Source organism: Elgaria multicarinata, chromosome 3 (assembly GCF_023053635.1).
Source record: "Elgaria multicarinata webbii isolate HBS135686 ecotype San Diego chromosome 3, rElgMul1.1.pri, whole genome shotgun sequence".
Classification (NCBI taxonomy): Eukaryota; Metazoa; Chordata; class Lepidosauria; order Squamata; family Anguidae; genus Elgaria; species Elgaria multicarinata.
In genome coordinates this window covers 37,912,446-37,935,919 of record NC_086173.1, presented here as the reverse complement: position 1 = coordinate 37,935,919, position 23,474 = coordinate 37,912,446, and the positions used below count along the sequence as shown (strand labels likewise).

Sequence of the window (23,474 nt, the reverse complement as noted above, 5' to 3'; positions counted from 1 at the left end):
CTGGATGAAATAGGAGCAGGATCCCTTTTCCTGAAAGGATGGCTCCCTGTTGCAGAGAGAGAGAAAGAGAAGCTGAATGCTTCCGTCTGTTGTGCGGGTATCTAGGGCATGGCTGGAACAATGAGCGCTACACTGTTTCTGGGCGGGGTGGGAGGGAATGTAGGTCTTCTCTGCTGGGGAAAACTCAGCCTGGGACTTGGGAAAGGAGGCACATCACCATAGACCAACGGGACTAGGGCAATGCACAGGGCTGCACTGCAGTGATAATGGCAAGGACCGGTGAACTTCCTTGCATCATTCTGTTGGTGGCAACGATGGCTCCATCGCCTTCCACTTTTCTACATGTGTATAGAACCCAACAGGCTGTCACTCAAGACAGGACCATCAGACATCCTGTTTTAGCCCCGGTCACATCCAGGACAGTTTGAACTCGGGCTGTTTAATGACACAAAGTTGCCATTTCCTGAATTGAGCCATTGGTGTGGTTCTCTCTGACTGGCTGCAGTTCTCCAGTCCCTCAGGCAGGGGTCTTGTCCAGGGGTGCTACCTGAAATCCTGTAATGGCAGATGGCAGGGCCTGGGCCTGGGCCACATGGCAAACAGTGGGCTTTACCACTGCATTATAGCTGCTGAACTTTGCTGGCTAGAGTTTAGGCCTGAGACTTAATTTTTATGAACTGTGGCAAGGAGACAGTCCCAGCTCAAAACTGCCAGCCAACTAATGAGGGGATTGGCCAATCTGATCTGAGAAATATATGCCTCAACATCTCAGTGTTAATGAAGGAGAAAGAATGGAGTTGTACGCTGGAGGCGGAGCAGCAATAATTGAACTTGACTTGTGCACAGTTGGATCCTGGAGCAAGGAGTCACTCTTGCTTGGCTTCTGATCACTAATGTTTGTTTTGGTCAGGAGTCCTGTGGCTTTAAAGATGGAGGTTCAGTGATGGGAAAAGCTTGACCTGCTGAATTGCTTCTGCTCAAGACCTTGGAGCCCTGCCAGGAGAGAAAGGGGAAAAAAGGCAACCTAGTTTATTAAGTGGCTGATCTCTTCACTCTTTTCTAGTTAGTATCACCATTTGAATAGAAATATTTGGATGCAAAATATGGAAAGTTGGTAACATTAGGTAGGTAAGGGGAGAATGGATGCTCTTGAGGGTCGGGTAAGTTAGAGTGGTATTTGTTCCAAAGTGGCAAGGTATTTTTTAGAATGAATTAATCCAAAACCTTAGTATGGAACAGACAAAAAAAGTAATAATTTTAGGCAGGGCTGTGTGTACTTTATGATTCTGCAGAAGCACAGAAATTAACGTTGAAGAGCTCATCTTTAAATTTAAAAGTTATATTAAAATAGCTGTTGGCATTCATAGTTGTGAAAATAAGTTAATATGTGGGCAATGCCTGGTAGAGTTCTAGAAGCAAGGTGCGCATTTGTCTGGGGTGGGTGGGTGAGTTGAGTCAGATGCTCAGTCATCAGGGGACAGAACTTTGGTGCCCTAAAATCTTTCATCTTCCCGCAATGAACACAAGTCGAATGACTACGCAAATTCACACAAGTGATAGAATTTATCTTTTCTAGATGTAGAATTTGACAGGGTTCAACACAGGGTTCACACAGCCCTACTTTTAGAGAACTTTTGATTTAGAGAACTTTTGATTTAAGAAATAAAATCCTATCAACCTGAGATGTTTTTTAATAAACAGAATCATGCTCCTATAAATTATCCGTTTGACCCATCCTTTATTTATTTTTCGAACTGAGTTTGGAAGTATGTGTGGCAATTGTTAATGCATCTCACATCACCAGTTTCACTGTGTCCTCCAACATCTTGTCAATCTCTGCTCCTTATTTTAGAATCCTGGGATAAAGAAACAGGCAATCTTGCACAAGTGTTTTCAAAGCAGCTACATGAAAATGTAGATACATGTACAGAATCAGTTTCATTTAAAAAACACATGCAACTGTTTCAACCATCCAGTGTGTTTTTATAGCTTCTTTTTTCATTAAGTATTAGCCAGTGCCACGCCAACTTTTAAGTTCTTTTCACCAAAAAGGGTTCAGTGTTAGCGGTCTAGACACTCCTTATTTCCGGGGGTCTTCTGCCTCAGCAGTATAGCATAGTAATTCATAGGTGGTGATCGCTGCAGCTATTGGGTGGGATGCCAGGCTATTGTCTTGGGGAGGATACAGACGACAAGGACAGGTGTGGTTAAAGATGGGGCTGACCAGTGCAAACTGTCCCAGACAGAGCAACTTGACCATGGGGTAGGAAGGGCAAGAAGAAACCAGCATGATGATGATGATGATGATTTCTTAGATGCCTTTCTAAAAAAAAAAAAGACTCGAGGTGACTAACAACAGAATCAAAACATGCAACACTTAAAATAGCTAAAATAATTCTCCACTAAAATACAATCAGCCCAGAAAACCCAAGGAGTGGGTGCTACCATATATGTGTATAATCAGAATGTCTACAAATTTGGTATATAGAGGTAAATTGAGCATCCTGAAAATCTTAGCTTTCATTTTAAAAGTTTAAGTACCAAGTTTTAATGGATGTGGAGGGAAGCTTGAAAACATGTGCATGGTCTGCTGAAATCTCAGAAGCTGCAGGGATGGGGGACTCCAGTGTTCTGTATGGAATCTTGGCCATACCAGTGACTAAGGCCTTAGCTAGACCTAAGGTTTATCCCGGGATCGTCCCGGGGTCATCCCTGCAGGGCCAGCGCTTCCATGGAGGCAGCTCAGGTGGCGGCCTAAAGTGCCAAGCAAAGGAGGGCGCTGAACGGTGCGCACGGAAGACACTCTCCTAGAGCGTCTTCTGGGCACGCTGTTCCGAAGCTGCCGCCCTGCCCCCCAACCCCAGCATCCTGGCTTTGAAGCCAGGAGCGGCTTCCGGCCGGGTGCTGGCTTTGAAGCCAGGACGCTGGGGTGGGGGGCGGCTTCGGAATGGCGCGCCCGGCTAGAAGCCGCCCACTTGCCTAGAGCGCAAAATAGTCTGGCACTGGCCCTGCATCCCTGTTCATGTAAATGACACACAGGATATCCCGGGAGCAGGCGGGGACAACCCCAGGATAAACTTTAGGTCTAGCTAAGGCCTAAGAGGAGGAGCTGTGTAAAGTACAGCATATACATATTTGTTTCATTTGCATATTTTACTCAGCCTCAAAGTATGCACAGCCCTGATCTCCAATCTTATTTCAATACCATAACGATTGCAGAAAATACTTCTATGGGCCAAATATACATGAAGCAGGGGAATGGAAGTGACTCTAGTTCAGCCTTCTCCAACTGGTTGCCTCTGGATGTTTTGGATGACAACTCCTAACTATTGGCCATCCTGGCTGCGGCTGATGGGAGTTGAAGTCTAAAACATCTAGAGGGCACCAGGTTGGGGTAGGCTGCTCTAGTTGGCTGGAAAGCACACACTAAAAGTTATCGGGAAGCCTTCCCTAACACAATGCTCTCCAGATGGTTTGGATTCCAAATCCCATCAGCCCCAGCCAATATAGCCAATGACCAGGAATGATGGGAGTTGTATCCCAAAACATCTGAAAGGCACCAGGTTAGGGAGGGCTAGGGTTTGGGGTTTCTAGCTTCTTTTGTGGCAAGAGGAAACCTATAGCAAAGGGTCTTGCCAGAAAGTTGTGGAAATACCAGCACTATTGAATCCTTAAAAGGCCATAATTCTGTGTCTGATATCCTCCTGTTGGTGAGAGAGTTTGGAAGCTCCTGCCACATACAATTTTTTAAAAGTTAACAATTATTTAACGAAGCAGAAACCCCTATGTTGATTCTTGATCAAGTAATAACAGATGATTGGGTGGGGTCAGTGTAGTATTAGAACAGAAGGGAGAGCATAGCTACTGGAAGCATGGACACTTTTTGGGGGGTTACTATTGGTTTCAACTAAATCTGACTTTTAGTATTATAGTTTAACTAGTTTGTTCCTTTGGTTGGTTGGTAAAATGTAGTTTGCTTGATTCAGAGAAGTTTGGTGTTTGTGCTGTGGCCCTACCAAGTACGTGCCCACAAGAGGGTGGGTTGTCCTAGAGAAATTACTCAACTATATAAGGATGTCACAGGAAAGAACTCACACATTACTTCCTAAGATGTGGCCTTCTCTTATACAGGTGATAGTACTTTCCACCTGGTAAAATTGGTTAGGTAATAAGACTTAGGATGTGGAGATACCAAGATGGAAAAATGCTGAGGGAGGTGAGTATCCAAAGTAGGCACACCAAGAAGAGAAGCAAGTTCTCAGAATTCAAGAATGCATTTCTTGCATCCGGAGAACTTGTTTATTTTCTTGAGATACCAAATTGGCCATTTTCTAATAATACACATATATTTATTTATTTAAGCATTTTTATCCCGCCATTCAGCCAAATACGTTTCTGCCTACCCTTACAGTTCAAATTGTTAATCAGACACACCCAGGCAGGCATCGAGTCCTTGCCTGAAGTGTTACAGCTTTAGGCACTTGGTAGTTTGGTATGTTTAGGATAAGACGTCTCTCTTTGGGGTTGCACTGTTTATTTCTTTGGAGGCAGCAGAACAGCATGCATGTTCCCTTCACATGTGTGCCCATCTACTCACTCTGGTATGTGAATGAGGTAGCCTGTACCTGTGTGAGGGCATCAGCATGGCAGTATCGGGGTGTTGATCTAAGAATCCAAGTCAGCATAAAGACAGACAATAATATAGTTAAGGACAGCCAGAGCCCAGACTGTTAAATTACTCATGTTTATTTATAACAGACCTTCAGCCAGTACAGTACAAAACTTAACAGTAGTATAATCTCCATTACACAAATATGTACTTACAATATATTACAGATACAAAAAAGCTTTTGCAGTAAGAGGTTTTTCTTTTATTTAAAAGCAAGTTTAACCCCACCCACCCCAAAAAAAGAAGAGGGGGAAAAGAGCGCGACACCAGCAAACCCAGTAACAATATACAAATGAAAGCTTGTTAGAAAGAAGAGAAGGATATTGTAGCAGGTTGGGGATATTGCACATCGTTTTGTTCTTCATACATCTGGTTAAAAAATATATATATTTACACAAGTTAAAGAGACCTGGAGTTTTACAAAATTCCTACATTTGTTTTTTAGGCTCTTCATTCAGGTGAAAGCAAAAATAAAAAGGAACACTGGTTTCTTAGAAATTTCAGAGCTTTGCTTCTCTAAAAACTAACCTGTTTTCATTTTCACAAAAGGGGAGAGCAGGAGGTAAGACGTGAAGTCCAAAACAGGATTCTTGCTCCCTGATTCATCATAGAAGCAAGGTTAAGAGAGTTTAGTACCATTCCACAGTGCAGTAAATATAGTTCAATAGTGATGTTCTAGACATCTTAATTTAGCGCTAAAACTCCCTAATATGTCCAATTTAAAAAAACGTTTCTGCAGAGAACAGATCTATTCCCCCAAGAAGCAAAATAAAAAATAAAAAATCTGAACGTGGGCTCATATGGAGGCACAAAGGGATAGTTTTTTTAAAAAAGAACAACCAACAGTAAAAATGACACTTTAGGTGCTTTAATTTATCAGTGTTTCTGTCAACTGAAGCCAAACACTCAAGGGCCATCTTTGGCTTTCAAGGTGTCAGTATCCAACAATGAAAGCTGATTCTCCTATTAATGTTGTGTGTGTGTCAAAGATTCATACGTGTATCAGAAAAAAATGTGTAAAAATGCAACAAGGAAAGATTCACAAGTGTATTTTCTTCCCAATGTTGTATGCCAGGAATGCCTCCATTTCTTGAAAAATGAATCAAGATGAAAGTTTATCCAGTCAGCCATTCACGTTACATTTACACTAGTTTGAGAGCAATCTAAGTCTCTGCAATGGGAAAAAAATGATGCATTTCCCCAGAATTTTGTCTGTTGGACCTGGAAAGAATTCTCATCTCACATGGAAAAAAAAGGACATTAAGAATCCCTTCTAGAATTCAGGATTCAAAAGGATAGATTCTTAGCAAAACTCAACTCCATACTCTTGGGCTGGGTTCCCACATAATGCTTAAACCATGGTATGGGTTGTGAATTCTGGGTTGTCGTGATGTCAAACCCAGACATGCTAACAAGCCATGGTTGTTAACCATGAACAACCCAGAAAGAGAACCCATGGTTTGTTGTTGAGCTCGACTTCATATTCTTGGTTGTTTAAGCTATGGGTTGCCATTACATGAGAACACAGAACCATGGGTTGTTTTGCCAGGCTACAGAGGTGGTAAAAGAGCAGTTGAAAAACCCAGTAGGTCTGCATGCCAGTATTAGGGTACAACAAAAGCATCTGGGATACAGGGAGGGAGTGGGTGGAGGAGGGAAACAGTAACCCAGGGATTAAAAAAAACCCACCACGGTTTGTTCACTCACCTGCCAGATAAACCCTGGGTAGGACAAGAGACCATGGGTTAACTATAGGTTAAATAAACAATGGGCTAGCATTATGTGTGAAGCAAGTCATGGTGTCTTTCTCACAAGCTCAGTTTTTTAAAAGTCCCTATGCAGCTAATTTACTAAGTGGAAAGAAAGTAGATGTAAATGTTGTTCTATGTATTATTTCCAGTTCTGCTTAAAAGACAGGCAAAATAATTAAATCAGTGCTTATGTAGCCAAAGTCTGGGGGGAAATTGCACACTTTCCATGCAAAATTGGGGGCTTGGCTGAAGAGCTTCATAACTACCCATTTTTGTTATGCTTTGGTATTATGGACAAAATAATGCTTTCCAATTAAGATACATGGGTTTTACCCAAAATACACTGGAGTAGAGGTCTTAAAAGGTCTAGAAAGAGGTCAAGGAAGTTTCATGTACCTACAGGGCAGGTGCTGTTTGTCAGATCCTACAGGGATAAATTCTACCAATAAAACTGGGAAGTGACTACTGCATATCTAGGCCTAGATCCACACTGAAAAGAAACATGCACACAGTTGAGTTTAGGAATTGCTATCCTCTTTATAAACACAACCCTGTCTGTATATGAAGATGTGTAAACATCTTCTCTCAGAGATGTAATACCACTGTAACACTGGATGCTCAGGTGACAAATGTTTGAAGACTTTCTCCAAATGCACTCATATGAGCAGGCTACATTACCAGAACTAATCATTTAACTTTTCTAGGGAGAATCATATAAGTAGGATAGAAGAAAAATCAGAAATACTGGCCCATTAGGCTGTCCCTGGAAAAATATATTGATAATTAGTTTTGAAGTAGCTTTCTCTTAAAACAACTTATACTCACTTGCACAATGGGCTGAAACAGTCACTGAGTGAGCAGCATTTTTTTTACTTTGGAAATCAACTTTCAGTTACTTTATTACATGCAGTAAGTGTACATTCGATGTCCAACATCCTGCTTTCACAGATTTACAGACAAGCTTTCCCGAGTGCCTACCTGTGTGTTTTAAAAGTAACTGAGAAGGAGCTTCCAGATATGCTCTCTCAGATTTCTGGGGGCGCAAACAAAACACTTGTGTTAACACCTTGAGTTCATTCATTCAACGTGGTTATCATCTTACCAAGCTACTGTTGTTAACCTGACCTAAACCTTCATGTTTGTAAGATCTGTGGTAGAAAAAATCCTAACCTTTAGAGCAGTATGAAGTTAAAACATTCAAAGGTACAATGTCTGAGGTCTGGTTCACATGACCTTTCCCAATCACAGGAGATGTCCCCTCTCCATGACAACTACCAGGACAGAGCTGCCACCTGTAGAGCCACCAGTGAGCAGTTTCATTCACACAACAAACTTTAAGAAGTATCCACGTTTTGGAAATTATTGTGGGGAAAACTATGTCAGGTGAATGGACCCTTCGGAGCAACAATCACAAAATGTGCTGAATACTTTAAATGTACATCAATAGGAGATATGAGTGCTTTTAAAAAAAATCAAAATCTTTTACCATACGGCGTATGAAATTTCAGGAAGTACAATCCTCATTAAAAAAAACACAAGAACTGGACTCTTGAGTCCCCTCAACAATTTGGCAAAATCTCCCAACATGTTTCATTTGTATTGCACAATGGTAATCAGAATGACAAGGATTTTAATAGCCCATTCACCTCTCATCTGCTGAAGCTATAATATACATTACTGGGGCCAGCTCAAAATGCCTTCTGAGCCTAGAAGATACCATTCGTATGCTGAACCCAAGTGAGAGAGAAGAAGGGGCAAAGTGACTTTGTACCAGAAAAACTAAGAGCTTTTAAGAAGTGGGGCAGGGCAGAGGGATACGACTATTTAAAGGGAGGTGTGTGTGTCGTCCCCCCACTGCCCACCACCTTAAATAATTTCCCGAAATATCCCATTCAGCAAGGCCTTTCCAGATAAGCAAGTCTGTCTGGCCTTAAAGAAAAAATGTATTTCACATCTCAGAAAGGAATAAAGAGGCGGAAACAAACACAATGATGCAACTTGAGGTTTTTTTTTGTTTTAAAGTAGAAAAAGAACAGCCTTTGGTTTATCCCACAAGGAAGCAGTTTGCTGGCTGCTGTTGAGCAAGTTATTTTATGCATTACGGGCATTCACTTAAAACCATGAGCGCTCTCCTCCTTGCTACATCCATTGCCAATCTTAGACTAGAAAGACAGTTTGAACCATCCCTTTCTGTCAGGAGTTTTTTTTTTCTAGCAAGGCTGAGATGCTGAGATGAGGGACTTGGAGAACGGCAACCTCAGCATATGAGCCTTCTCATTTGGTGATTATGCTCTTAAGAACAAGTATTAACAAGTTTTCTACTTTGTTTGGTAGGAATGACTGCATAATCTTAACAAGTGGAGTTACCACCTTTGCTTATGGTCCACTACCAGCAGCAATCTTCAGCCACGTGACAGAATGGAGGTTTCAGCCCTTCGCGGTAGTAAAGGCTTTAAGACACTAAAGTACACAAAGCAAGGTGTTCTTGCAAGATCCACCTTAGAGAAAACCAATGGCCCTCTCTGGCACCCCGACCTTGGTAAAACTGGGGACTAATGTCACTCAGTTGACCTACTAGCAGATGGATTTTGCTAGCAGTTGCTCTATACCAGCTTTCCCAATCTTGTGCCCTCCAGATGTGTTGGAATGCAATGCCCATTATTCCCAGCATGCTGCCATGATGGCTGGGAATGATGGGAGTTCCAGTCCAACACTCTGAAGGGCACCATGTTGGGGAAGGCTGCTCTACACCTTTTTTCCTATGCTATTACTGCAAATCAGCCTATAAATTATTTCCTTCTCTGCCCTGGTCAGAGATTCCTCTTAAAGAGAAACACTGCAAAACATGCATCCCCTTGGTTTTGGATGAGCAGTGTGTGCTTTTCCATAGATAAATAAGACACAGGCCTTCTACCACATGACTGCTGCTGTCAGATCTTGCTAATGGGTCCAAAGAGTGCATGCTTTCTGAGCACAGATCTCTAAGGCTCATGACTGATCTGTGTCAACAAAACACAGCCATATCCACTGGGAATCTAAGCAGCCATATCCTAAGTTGCTCAGTGGTAACCAATTCTGGGCATTAGGCACTGGAACAACAAGAGGAAGTGACAGGGCTAGAACCTCTTGACTCTAGTAGTTGCAAAAGGTTGCTATGCTGACTCCACATAAGGATCTCACTTGCACCCTTCCTATCCCTAGTAGCTACAAGAAAGGTTGTTAAGCCAACTACATAGAGGTTGTCACTAGCATCTTTCTTGCCTCCTATTGAAAGTCCCTTGATAATGTCTCCTAGGGAATTGCTTTCTGGCCAACAATGTTCTATTTGCAACTTCCTCTAGGATGAAGGAACACGCTTTTGGAGAGAGGAGTCATGGACATACACTCACCTAAGGGTTGAGGCTTACATCTTCAAAGCCTCCAGCAGGAATGGCTCTGTAAGAGCTAAGAAAAGAAAGCTCAGAGGATGTCAGCTCAGACAGCCTTTCTGGAGAGAAGGCCAGGCTGACTGACAGGGACATCAAACAAGTCCTTGCAGAAGGAGACACCCCAGATTCTTAACAGCTAAGAAGCAGAACACAGCCTTAACCATAGAATGCTACGGTTCATTCACTGCATCTTGGACACAGCATTTGCTTTCCTAATGTTGATCCTCAGTTGAATCTGAAAGGCAGCACACTGGCAAACTGCATCTACGAAGTGCTCACCACCTTCCTTCAAACAGGTGGCACTGCAGCCCCTTCATCTTCACCAGATGCAAAATTTGCCGCCCCGCCTGGGCCTCAATAGAGGAGGCAGCACATTTCCATTGAAAGCAGTTGTAAGCAGAAGCACAGAGGTATTGAGTTCTTGGGACCACAGAGTTCCTACTAGGATACCTTTCTATGCTCCATTTCACAGATGCCCATAAAAAAGGGCATATGCAGTTCTTTCTGTCATCTACCAACTCAGTGTAACTCAAGTCGTGGCTTTCCTAGCCCCTTGAACGGGGGAAGTTCTACAATATTTTAGCACCTGATCTGAGGTTCTTTATGTCTAACATGGTGGCTTCACAGAGATACCTGAACTGAAACAAGAAGAAGCCCAAAGAAACTTTAAATGGAGGAGGAGGAGGAGGAAGAGACTTAAACCTTAAAGACACAATTACATTGCTGATATACACCAGCGGCTTACATATCCCTTGATGGAGACAGTCCCTGTGAAATGACTGAAAGAAAGGACTTATCAATAAAATAAAGAGAGAGAAAAAGGTTAATAAATAACTATGTGGGAGAGAAAAGCGCAAAATAATTTTTAAATCAATTAACAGTATTTAAATAACACAGCATAGAAAAGGCAAAATGTTATGAGCTCCTCCCCGTCTCAAGTTTGTTGGATATATTTTTTTTTAAAGTTAGGGTTTTTTTGTGTTTTTTTTTAAATATTTCTCTTTTTTAGCCAAAGTCAGTGCAAAGGAGTACAAAAGAAATGGACAGTTCCATGCCTAACAAGGATGGAGAGTGCTAGAGACGGGGAGGGAGAGACTAGAGGGGAGGCAGGGTTTAGGGTTAGCCTACTTTATGCTCCCCTCGCACTATGTGGGAGGAGAACTCGTACCGATCTTGGCTATGATAGCCGCAGATGTTGCATTCAAAAGGGTCTCTGAAGCCGTGGCAGCCCATATGGATGGTGAACATGACGTGGTCCAAGAATAAGATCCGGCAGTGCTCGCATTTGAAGGCTTTTACCTGTTCCCCGTCATCATTCACCACTCGCAGGGCTTCTTTGGCTGAGCTGGGAGTTGACCGAGTAGTGGTGGGGATGATGCCCTCTTGCAGTTTTGGGTCCTCTTTGGCGTAGGCCGGACTCTGCCGGCTGCTGATGCAGTTCCCAATGCTGGGCAGCAGCGGCTGCTGTGAGCCCCTCTCCTCGTGGATGCTCTCAGTGTCTGTGGAATCCTGGCAACCATTGCTAGGCGATACCATACTCGGCTCCCGCGATGCCCGGTACACAATCTGCGTCCCATCAGGGAGTTCCTCGTGGACTTCAGCAGCTTCCCGGTTTCCTGCTATTTCCAGCCTCCCTGGGAGGGGCTGGATTTGAGTGTAGACAGAACTGATAACAGGGGTGATCTCAGAGATGCAGTTCGTGGGCGGGAGTCTGAGGGGCCGCAAGTGTTCTGCCCCCACGAATGACAGTGAACTGCCAAAGCTAGTGTCCATGGGATGGTGGGCAGCCACCATCTCCACATCCTTCTCAAAGCTGGAGTTGACATCAAATGCCATGTCGGAGAGGCCAAACCGCATCTGCTTCTCTCCTAAGGCAATGGATAAACAGTATCAATATACACAGTCCTTCTACAGTCACATAATGAGCATATCAAGATGGCAAGACAAGCAGAATAGGTGGCAGCAGAGCACTTGGACAAGAGCCCTGCAAAGAAACACCCGGATGCAATCAGCGAATAGGACTCAACTCTGAGTCTGCCCTGGACTGGATGTAAAAAGCCTCCTTCCTGAAAAGCTTTAACCCCCCGCCCCCACAAAGCACATTCAACACACAAATAATGTAATAGAGAGTTGTTTCATACTCAATTCCATGCTTGAGACTCTACACTCGAATTTCACACTTCTTGAGTTGCGATTCCAGTTTGCACCTATCAGTATTTTCTTGTTGATGTCACGTTCTAGCATAGTTCTGGGCATGACATGAAGACAAATCCCTCTAATGGGAACTACTCCATAAACATCAAATAGGTGTCAAATTCCACTCTAGAGGTAGTTACCATCTTGCTGCTAGGAGAGGGATTCCCTAAGTAATCATATTTCTGGGATCTGGCAGGGAGAGGTGTGCTAAAAGCTGGTGGGATTGAGAACCCAGGGCCTGACTGAACACAGAAGAACATCCAAGAAAGCCTATGACATAGGGGTTTTGGACTACAACTCTCATCAACCTTAGCCAACATAGCCAATGGTGAGGTATCATGGGAGGCCAAAACGTGTGTGTGTGTGTGTGTGTGTGTGTGTGTGGGACATAAGTTGCCCATGCCTGCTATAATACAGCAGCTATTAGCATCAAGAGCCCTACCATCCTGTCACTATCTTTAGCCCTCCCTTCTAGGAATGGAGGGAAAACTCCTTACCCACAAATTTCTGAGGTGTGGAGCGTTTTCGTTTGGTGATGCTGTTTGCCAGTCGGTCAATGAAGGTTGGCCGGTCGGCTGAGGAGTGAAGCATGGAGTCCGGCACCATCTCCAAGTCTCGCATCTCGTCACCTGGTAAGGAAACAAAAATGGAGTTTATTTTTGGCTGCCTAGAGTAATTCTGTCCCATCCCTTTTAAAAGCCTAGACCATGTTATGAAATCCGCAAGACATAAATGGCTTGCTGGGGGAGAAAGAGTCACCGTACCAAATTTGGCAGGGACATAACTGGCTCCTAATGCTAAATGTAATCCAATCCGTTTAGATCCTGTTCCTTGGGACCATGATCATCCCGTTTCGATTTTATTTTTCTGGTTCATATCTGACTACCAGCTCCTACATGTTTTAGTCACTAAACCCCAATTTTCACCTGTCCTAGAAATGGGATTCCAGTCCCCACTTGGTAGTTATTGACTGCTTCTGAAACAAACAAAAACTCACTGCAGTGACTGCTATTAAATCGGAAGGCAGGGGAAAAGCACCACAAAGAAAAGGTACCTACCAACTAGGACATGGCTTTCGTGTTGCAGTAGCCAATTTGGACTGTGACACCCACACTGCTCCTGCTTAGTCTGTTTGGATATTTGCAAAACTTCTCATCTGTAAGCATCCCATACGATGACACTCTCATCAGCCTTGCCTGACCCAGCATGGCAGCAGACTTACCTTGCTGGCCAGCCAGCGACTGTGGTTCAGTGTTAAGACTCTGCAGGTAGTTGTGACAGCGTTCCTTGTGCTCTTCCAACGTGCTTTGCTGCTTGTAGCTGCGGCCACAATAGTTACATTTGTAGGGCTTGCCAACTGTGGGGGAGGAGACTAGAGTAGAAACAAAACCAAAAAAAGAGTCCCGTAAGAAGACTCATACAGTTCTTGAACCACTGCAGCAAAAACTGGGAAGGGTTGACATGGCCTGCAGCCATAGGAATGGAAAGAGACAAGGACAAATGGCTGCTTTCCTAAGAACAGCCATTAAAACACACACACACACACACACACACACACACACACACACACACACACACACACACACACTCCTACCTTTGTAAACAGCTCAGTCCCTTTTCTCCTTTCATTTTTCTCTATCAGAAAGTGAGGAAAAGAACCCTGCGCCGTCCCCACACCCTGCTTCTCCAGGGAGAGATGGAAGGAAGTCAGGATGGCAGCAAAGTCCCTGACAGCAAATTATCACCTGGCGTTGATTTTATTATTCAAAGCCCTATCCCTGTATGCACTTCAGAGAAGTGCAGAAACAGAACAAAAGGGAATGGCCCCCTTCAGACAACACGCTAAAACCATGCTGCTTAACCACAAAATGGTTAACGGCATTCCATTAACCATTTTGTGGTTAAGCAGCATGGTTTAGCATGGTTTAGCGTGTTGTCTGAACAGGGCCAATAGCAACCACTGGTCAGAGCACCTATTTACGTCGCATGTCCAACTCAACTGCACCAGCTGTGGTACATGTAGCTCATAAACAGCAGTCTTCTTCTTCTTCTTCTTCTTCTTCTGCCTCTTCTTCTTCTTTATTAGGCAACCAAGTCCAGGTTATAGCCAAAGCAACCAACAACAAATAACATTCAGTACAATACAGTATATTAACAGTAAAAAAATTCTATCACAAAGTTAAAATTCAATAGATTATATACAAATACACAGTGCCTTACAAGAATATATAATTGCAGGGACCACATTTCTTAGACAAAACAATTGTTCTCTAGGGCTATTCTGAGTTGGGCTGCTTTTACTGCAAATCTAGCTGTGTTTAACATAATGAACTTGGATGTACTTGACAGCAAATATATAATTTTATCCATATCATTAAAGTTAGTTACCAGTGCTAGACATCTCATTAAGTATTTGTCTCTTGGGATTTTATATAACTTACAATGTAACACGTAGTGTATAGTATTCTCAACCACGTGACTACCACCAATACATAGACATTGTTCTCTAGGAATGTTCTTATATCCCCCTCCCCCTTTTCATCTGTTACTGTTTTTTTTTAAAAAAAAAAATTAACATGTTTTTAATTTTACTGTAGGTTTAATTCTATTTTAACTTTTTTAGTTTATATTTATATGTTTTAATTGTACATGTTTTAATCTTGTAAACCGCCTGGAGTCCCAGTACTGGGGAAAAGATGGGATATAAATTAACTAAATCATCATCATCTCCCTTCTCTAAAGTTAGTTTTCATTGTCTGAAAGTGCAAGGCTTTAAAGGCCTTGCAAAGGAAGGGGGAGTGTAATCTCAGACAGATATTTCTCTTTCCCTTGGAGTGTTTTTAGGGAAGGGAAACTAGAGGAGAATCTGGATATCTTAATTGCTTCAACGTCCAACATAGCATAGTGTTCCTGCAACTGTTCTTTAATAGATTTGCAGCTATGCTGTATATCACTAGCAGGTACAACTATTGGGTCGAACCCAAATTTCTTTAGACTTGCTTCACATCGTATCAGCCAATTATTTTCTAAAGGAGGGGTTTCTCTGCTCAGCTACACAATGAGTTATTAATTCATTAGCTGAACATTTCATTTTGACAAAATAAAAGAACACTGCACACCAGATAGAGTATATTATTAGCATTATTCCAACTTCTGCCCATATATAGCTGGCAGGTGTACCTGGTGGGAGACCCAATAACATTCTTAAAAAATTATTCTGTAAAGGCTCTAGCGTATATGTTTCTGAAAAAACCCATCTCGGCTCCATATGTAATCTGTGGAATGACCTTTGCAACAAAGACTCTAATAGCAGAATCAACTAATTTACCTCCCTTCACTTTAGCAAATTTTAATACTGTTTGGATAGATTTTGAGGCTTTCAACTTAGTAGCTGACAAGCGGCCAGACCAAGATCCATTCTGAGTGAAACAGACTCCCAAATAGTTAAATTGATTAGTTTGTTCCAACTGATGCTCATTCAGTATCCATTTATGTTTGGGGGAACGGGTACCAAAACCCATGACTTTAGTCTGTGAATAGTTTATGTATTGTTCCTTGTTACAAACATCCCCAAAAGCTTTTAGCAATCTTCTCATGCCTATTAAGTTCTGAGATAAGAGAACCATGTCATCAGCAAATAACAATATATTCAATTTCCTAGCCCCAACAGACACAGGGAAATTAGAGTCACTTGATAGCTGTGCAATTATAACATTTACATAAATATTAAACAAAAATGGAGCCAGCAGACATCCCTGCCTTACACCTTTGGTTGTTTTAATCTCCTTTGATAGTTGTCCCCCTTTATCGACACTTACTTGGATTGCTGTATCAGAATATAGATTCTTAATCAAAATCAAAAGGCATCTATTCAACCCAAGCTGCCATAATTTATGCCACAGCCTCTCTCTATTTATTCTATAGTCTCCCCACCACACCACACACACACACACACTTAAAGTCAGAGTCACAGTGTGGCTTACTTTCAATTCTTGTAAATACCATCTGTTCAACCTTTGTATCAAAGAGAGCCCCCATAGCTCAAGTTGAACTAATGAAAAAGTTGAAGATGGATTATGGTTGTTCAAGCACTAAAGAATTTGTTCTGTTTTGGGTGGAGCCTAGTAATGATACACATTTGAAAAAAAAGAAGAGTTGTTCATACATGATCTGCTAATGAGACAGGGCACAGCCACACTCTATAAATGTTCATATTAACTGTGCCTGCCTTGACATTAAAGGAAGAAGGGCTTTCTTCAAAATGAGGATGATCTCTTGGAGAATAAGAGGGATTTTGCTGAGCATGAGAAGTCCTAACGTGTATCGTATTGCACCTAGATGGTGTGCTGAGAATGTTTGGCCACCAAGTTTTCTAGGCACTGCTGCAATAAGTACTGGTTAAATAGCAGTACTTATTTCTGGGTACAGTTTGAACCTACAGTCAGACCACAGCTTGATTTCTAAAAATGAGAGACTTTCACACCTGTTGCCCTGGAGGTCACCTCTAATCCTAATGGTTGTAGTTACTCAGAAGTGAAGTGGGAAAAGGCACATACTCCAATGGCACTTCCAATTATCTATTTTATTAGAGCCGTGTATATCCCACCTTTCCACAACAAGTGTATTCAAGACAGCTGAACTTTATTTTCAAGGACAGGATTCAAGATGTGAAGAGCTTTGTCACATGTTGATTCCTGTCTTTGAACAAGCTCCAGTGCTATATCTTCAGGAATATTGTAACATATTAATGTCCAAGACAGAACTGTTGATTTTAGGCATGGACTGTGGTTTAGGCTGACAGGTATTACCCAGGGGACCTTCTCTTCTGCTGCTCCCAGACTGTGGAATGGCCTGCTGGAGATTTGTCAACTTAACAGTCTTTTAGCATTTAAGAAAGCTATAAAGACTGATCTCTTCCGGCAGGCCTATCCAGTGGAATTTTAGGATGCTTTTAGTATGTTTTAGTATGTTTTTTAGGAACTTCTAACAATGTATACTATGTTTTTAATCATTTATTTAATGTATTTTATACTTATTGTTGTTCTCTGCCTCGATCAGGATGGTGAGATGGGTAAGAAATCATCATCATCATCATCATCATCCTATTTAAAATATTTATATATTGCTTTTCTAGAAGACATCTCCAAAGCAAACAGTGGGTGAGAATGGGCTCTCTTCTTGCTGCCAATGGAAAACAGTCCATCAGCAGACACATTTGCAAGTATGTTACCTTTTCATATATACTCCCGGCTCTAGCCAGATAACCATGAGCCATTTCTGGGAAGTGCAGATACAGAACAAAAGGAATAGCAACTACCAACTATTGACGCTGCATGTCCAACACAGCTCTAACAGCTGTGGCACATGAAACCACCAGCTGGGTACATTTTGCACAGTTGCAATACGATGTGGCAGAATGGAGCTGTAGTTTAACCTTCAGCAATTGTTTATAGATGAAGAAACGCTAGGGCCACAGGCAATAGCCACCTGCTGAAATTTACTCTTCAATTCAATCATCTCACCAAAGTGACACACGGCACTTTCTTGGGCACTAAACGCTCACATGTTGCACATTTGCCTCACAAATTACTTCAGGAGACCATCCTCGGTTCCCCATTTGTAAAATAGGAATAATAGTGACTTCTCTTGCAGGGTTCTTGTGAGGTCAAAGATTATAACGGACTGAGAGCACGGGGCCTACCTAAGTTTAAAATCTTGCGGGGAGGCTGAGGGAGGAGCTGAAAGCCCAGCACAGCGTCAAACTGAGTTTTCAGATTCCTGGTCCAGGAAAGCCTTGTCTTACTTATCAAGTCTTTTATGGGACCAAGTGGGCTAACAAGAAGTGGGCATGGGAAGAAACATAAGAAGCCCTAGAGAGGTGCTGTTCGCACAACACACCCACATTCAGTAGTTGAGTCTGGGTTGTTGTTGAACCATGGGTTGTTTGTTGAGTTATGGGTTAGCGTGTTGTCTGAAATCAGGACATTTTCCACAGGGTGGCTTGTTAACCACGCAGTGTGGCTTATTTTTCTCAGATGCTTGAGAACCCAGGATTTGTTGTTGGGTTGTTCAGGATGGTTAACAAGCCATCTTGTCTGGATTCAGACAACACACTAACCCACAGTTCAACAAACAATCCATGGTTCAACAACAATCCATGTTCAACCACTGAGTGTGGATTAGCGTATTGAGTGAACAGCATTACTGGGCAAGAAGCATCTGAGAGTTGACTGACTTCGGCAGTTTTTATGAGGACAGACATCTTTGGTTCTTGGCATCCTTAAGGAATGGCACAGATAATTCAACATAGCATAGTGGATGTATGTAAGTGAAAAACTAAAATGCTCGGTGGAAAACCATGCCACTGACACAATCTCCATTCCAGGCTAGGGATGGGGAAGAATTCAGTGAACACAATTCCAAAGTGGACACACCTAACCCACACCTCCTCGACTGAGGCTGGGATTGGTCATGGGCCCACTTTGGATTCTACGATAAGGTGGTTTGAGGAGTGCCTGTTTTAAAAATTATTGTACAGGCAACTGCCACCTGGAGCAGCTAAGAATGTGAGTCTACAGCTGTGAAAATATGGCTCCAGTTCCCTCTGTGAGTGATGCAACCCCATGGCATGGGTCCAAAGGGGCATCCATGGGTTTTTTTCCATACAACCTCCCAGATGTCATATTTTCAGGTCCTGTCACTTCTAGGGAAACTGCAGTAATATTTCAAAGCATACAGCAACCATGTGTTCTAGCTACTTTAAGGGATAGTGCCTATATAAATTAAGAAGAAAAATAAGAGAGACAGCCTTCAGGTAACCTTGCAGTATTTTAATGCATTTTAAACTCTAATATTGTTTTAAATATATTTTAAAGGATTTTTTCGCCTTAAAAATCTCCATGAAAATGGGATGGAACAGAGTCACTGGGCAACCCATGCAAAATGGACAGAAACCAGATTAAGACCATTCTGTCCATCCCTATTCTTGGCTTTGGTGTTCAAATAAACCCTCATGTCCTGGTTGCTGGGATGAACAGTATTTTCTAAGCATCAAAGCACTCCCCGCATCACTATCAAAAATCTTCTGTCTCAGGAGCTGGTGACAGATAAAAAAGGCCTCCTGTAAATAGCACTATATCAATACTGCAGCAACTGGTGTGTGTGTGTGTGTAGGAGTACTTAATCCATCCCCGGGGGAAGCTCTGATAAGGCAGTCTGTAAGCGGAGACAGATCTCCATGCTAGAAATCAGAATTTCTCAAATCACCAGCAATTTAGATACTAGCAACTTGACTATGGGACTCCACTATTATTCTCAACTGGATAGTTGATTCACCTGTAAAACTGTTCCTTGAATTCCTTCTACACTGCTTTCTTTTTTTAAAAACTATTTATTCTTGTTGTTAGGAAACTTCTTGAAAGTAGGTTGGGGCTCTAATTTTGCTCTTCTCTTTGGGCCAATTTGTAGTTGCACCAAGAGGAAATACCTGACTAGTATCACCCTCTTTGAGAAAGAATTTGCCTTGGAAAAAGGATACAAAATTTCACCATTGCTGCTTCTCTTGGTCTTTTATGCCTCTGAGCTTTTGGTACAGACGACTTTAAACAACAGAAAGGAGGAGCCCTTTTCATCTTTAGCTTGCCTAAGCCAAAAGGAAAGAGAGCAGCTCAGGATTTTTTACAACACATGGGCTGGGGATGCACACTTTCAGTCCAGGCCTAAAGGCAAGCAGGTCATAGGCAGAAAAGGCAGAAGAGCAGTGATCATGGCTAAAAAAAAATGCCAGCAGCACCCTTTAAGGCTGAGAAATAGCCAAAGGGGCAAAAGTTCTCCAAAAAAGGTCTACCTCGCTGAACCTGTGCACTGCCAAATGCAGCTCTGATAAGCAATAAACCTCCACACTGTACTGAGAGGGAAAAGCAATTGCGGGGAGGGATAACAGCCTGCATTTTGACCAAACCAAGACGGAGAAACGTGGTTTGCACGTAAGGAAAACAAACATTGGTGAATTTCCTTGAGGGGCTTCTTGTTGTAGCGGCAGCCACCATTTTGAATGTTCAGGGTGTGGTGGGGGCACGTTGCAGTTTCTCGCTATTTGCTAAACCAGAGAAGGTGGGTTGTTGGAGTGCTTGACACGCCACCCGCAATCCCCAAAACAGCCCATGAGTCCTGGGTGGGTTGTCAACCACCCCAACAAGCCATCCTTGCTGGGTTCACACATAATGAGAAGCTACAGTGCACTGTTGCTGCACCCTGATTATTCAAAATGGTGGCTGCCACCACAACAAGATGCTCAGCAGAGAAATTCACCCATGGAAGCTTCTCATTATGTGTGAACTGGGCCGGAACCTTGCTGCCCGTCACTGGCGTAGAGCATATTTGGTCAGCGTGTTTTAAATGTAGAGAAGTAGGGTGTACCATTATTTGAAAATTTCTCCACAACTAGGAATCTGTTCACCGCTTATCAGGTGATAAGGAAGATTAGCCAAGCTGCGGGGAATTTTTAAAGCACCTCACAAAGAGGGAATAGGCCATCTTTCGTCACACAAAAGCTCTCAGGAAATTATGCTACACAGCAGGGCCCCAATTTACTAGTGTTCCCAACTCTTTGCAACTCCCTCAAATCTACTCCTCCTTCATGGCTTGTTTCCTATCTTAGTTCCTTTTTCTGCACTTTCCAAGCTCTTAATGTCTCTAACCTCCCTCTTTCTGAGCTACCCACAGCATTCAGTATACCTTGTTTTTAAGAAAGCATGAATGCCACACCTACCATATTTATTCAATTCTAAGACGTACTTTTTCCCCATATAAACATCTCTAAAAACGGGGTGCGGCTTAGAATCGCGGGTGCGTTTATTATTTCTTAGAATCAACGCTTTTTTTCTGTTGGTGGTACTGAAATTAGTGTACATCTTACAATCAATGGCATCTTAGAATTGAGAAATAAGGTAATAATAAAAGTAATAATGTAGTTTGCATCAAATGGTGCTGTTCACAACCCCATTTACCCTATGGGTAAGAAGACCCTTCAAACCCCAGTTCAAGTAATATCTAAATAGGGAAGAGCCTGCTCCCAAAAAAATGTAGTGAGGAAGGGAAGAGAAAATATGAGGTTTATGTAGAAGTGGGTCTGTAGCAAAATCTGCTGAATGCAAATTCCTAATTCATTTATTTACTGGGTTACAGGGAGAGAAAGAGGGTATGCGTATTGAAGAGAGGTAGTCACATGGGAGGAGAGTCATCCTAGTGATCCCATGTGTAGATGCAGCTTCTGATCTATTTCTAACTGATGTGATGTGTTTGATCTGGGTTATAAATCTTTACTTTTTTTGGAGGCAGATCTTCAGAGATGAAAGCAACTGCATTACCCAGGGGAACAGCATGAAACATGCATGTCAGGTTAAGGGGCTGGAGGGGGAGAAAGACATTCCTTGCTCACCCTCCCCAGGTGGGATAAACTATTTTTACAGCTCTAATATCCAAACATTGATGAGGGTAGTGTCATTTCTCCCCCCTTCCACCCCATATTAATAATCTGCTGTTATGCAGACTTAATTTTCTTTGATATTATAAACAAATGTTAGAATAGGGGATATTTTATATACCTGTCATCGGCTGCTTCTCATTTTCTGCCCTGACACATGAAGAGTTGGTGGCATAGAAAATGCACCAATCAAACTGTAGGTCAGGCCTTGGAAAAAAGAGAAAGCATGCTTCTCCAGATGAGGTTGAAGTCTTGGCTTCAAGATCATCTAAACTGACCATTTGGTCAAGGAACTATGGTTCACTGTTGCCAAATCTCTGCCAATATATTTGTTACAGGCGCTATATGCTGTTTCCTGTTCTGAGAGCAGACAACAGAGCAGAACATTCCTCAGTATTTTGACCAACATGGGGGGCTGTTGGGCAGAGGTTGCAGTGCATGCCCAGATGTGGTGAGGACAAAAGCTCAGTAACAGAGCACCTGCTTTGCATCCAGAAGGTCCCAGGTTTGATCCACAGCATCTCCAAGTCAGCCTGGGAAAGACTTCCATCTGAAACCCTGGAGAGCTGCTGCAGGAACATGTAGATCAGCTTTCCCCAACCTGGTGCCCTTCAGATATTCTGGAGTACAACTCACAGCATTCCTGACCATTGGCCATGTAGACAGGGGCCTATGAGAGTTGAAGTCCAAAACATCTGGAGTATGTATGGAAGGCTAATGTAGACAATACCAAACTAGATGATCTCACTTAGTCTAATGTAGGATCCTATGTCGATATAACAGCTCCCACCTCTTCAACAACTTTTGCAAAGCAGCGCTACAAATGCCCTAATGGAGGCTCTGCTATCAAAGCAGAGATGCTCAACCAGGGGCTAACTAATGGCTCATCGAAAGTTATATTTAAGGGCCACGGCCAAACGACTTAAACCCAGAGGTTGCCAAGGGGTTTAGGGGAACTCAGTATCTTCATCATGTTTTGAGCAGTGACTTTTAACTTGTTCATAAATAATCTGGAGTTAGGGATAAAACTACTTTGGATGCTTACACAAAAAGGGGTCACAAAGAGCTCCAAAAAGATTTCCACAGACTGGAAGCAAGGGCGATAAAACTTCTTTTATACAAATCTATGCTGTGACCACACTTAAAAAAAAATATTGTAGAGGTGGACAAAGGTCCAAAAAAGAGGGAAGCCAAAACAATGAAGGGAGTGGAGCTCTATGAGGAAAGATTGTGACGTTTGTGTCATTCTAGTTTACAAAAAAAGAAAAGAAAAGGCAAGCAAGAAGGGCCGTGATAGAGGTGTACAAAATTATGCATGGTGTTGGGGAAGTGGATAGGGAGAAGATTTTCTCCCTTTCTTTTAATACTAAAACCTGGGGTCATCTTATAAAGCTGGTTGGTGGGAGATTCAGGACAGATAAAAGGAAGCCCTTTGTTACATAGTGAGGAGTTAAACTATGGAATTCGCTACCACAACACATAGTGACGGCCACCAACTTTAAAAGATTAGACATATTCGTGGAGGATAATGCTATCAGTGGCTGCTACTAATAATGATGGCTATATATTACTTCCAGTATCAGAAGCAGCATGCCTCCGAATGCCAATTGCTGGGGAGCATGGACAAGAGGGTGCTACTGGACTCATGTCCTGCTTGTGGGTTTCCCACAGGCATCTAGTAGGCCACTGTGGGAACAGAATGCTGGACTAGATGGTCCCTTGGTCTGATCCAGCACACCTCTTATGTTTTCATTGTTAAACACCGTTTCCAAAATGTGGTACATATTACTGATAACTAAGCAACCGTTCCTCAACCCCCATTATCCAAGCATAGAAGTGCTTTAAGAGAGATTTGCAAGTTAAGAATAAAATAAGCATTTTGTCAGTGTCATTTTAAGGGGTCACTCCAGCATGTCCAAAGCACAGCTGTTTTCAACAGGAGGAAG

The 23,474-nt window shown here is 42.5% G+C and overlaps 1 protein-coding gene across 2 annotated transcripts in view; it reads right to left on the bottom strand.

Annotated features, from left to right (window-relative positions):
• Positions 1-4,728: 4,728 nt before the first annotated feature.
• Positions 4,729-23,474, bottom strand: part of IKZF4 (IKAROS family zinc finger 4) — a 69,016-nt gene continuing 50,270 nt past the window's right edge. For both annotated transcript variants that reach the window (XM_063119977.1, XM_063119978.1), the window contains exons 6-8: positions 13,267-13,416; positions 12,542-12,673; positions 4,729-11,716 (exon numbers count right to left, since the gene is read on the bottom strand). In XM_063119977.1, coding sequence (XP_062976047.1) covers positions 10,968-11,716; positions 12,542-12,673; positions 13,267-13,416 — 1,031 coding nt within the window. In that variant the 3' untranslated portion in view covers positions 4,729-10,967. The remainder of the gene's footprint in view (positions 11,717-12,541; positions 12,674-13,266; positions 13,417-23,474) is intronic.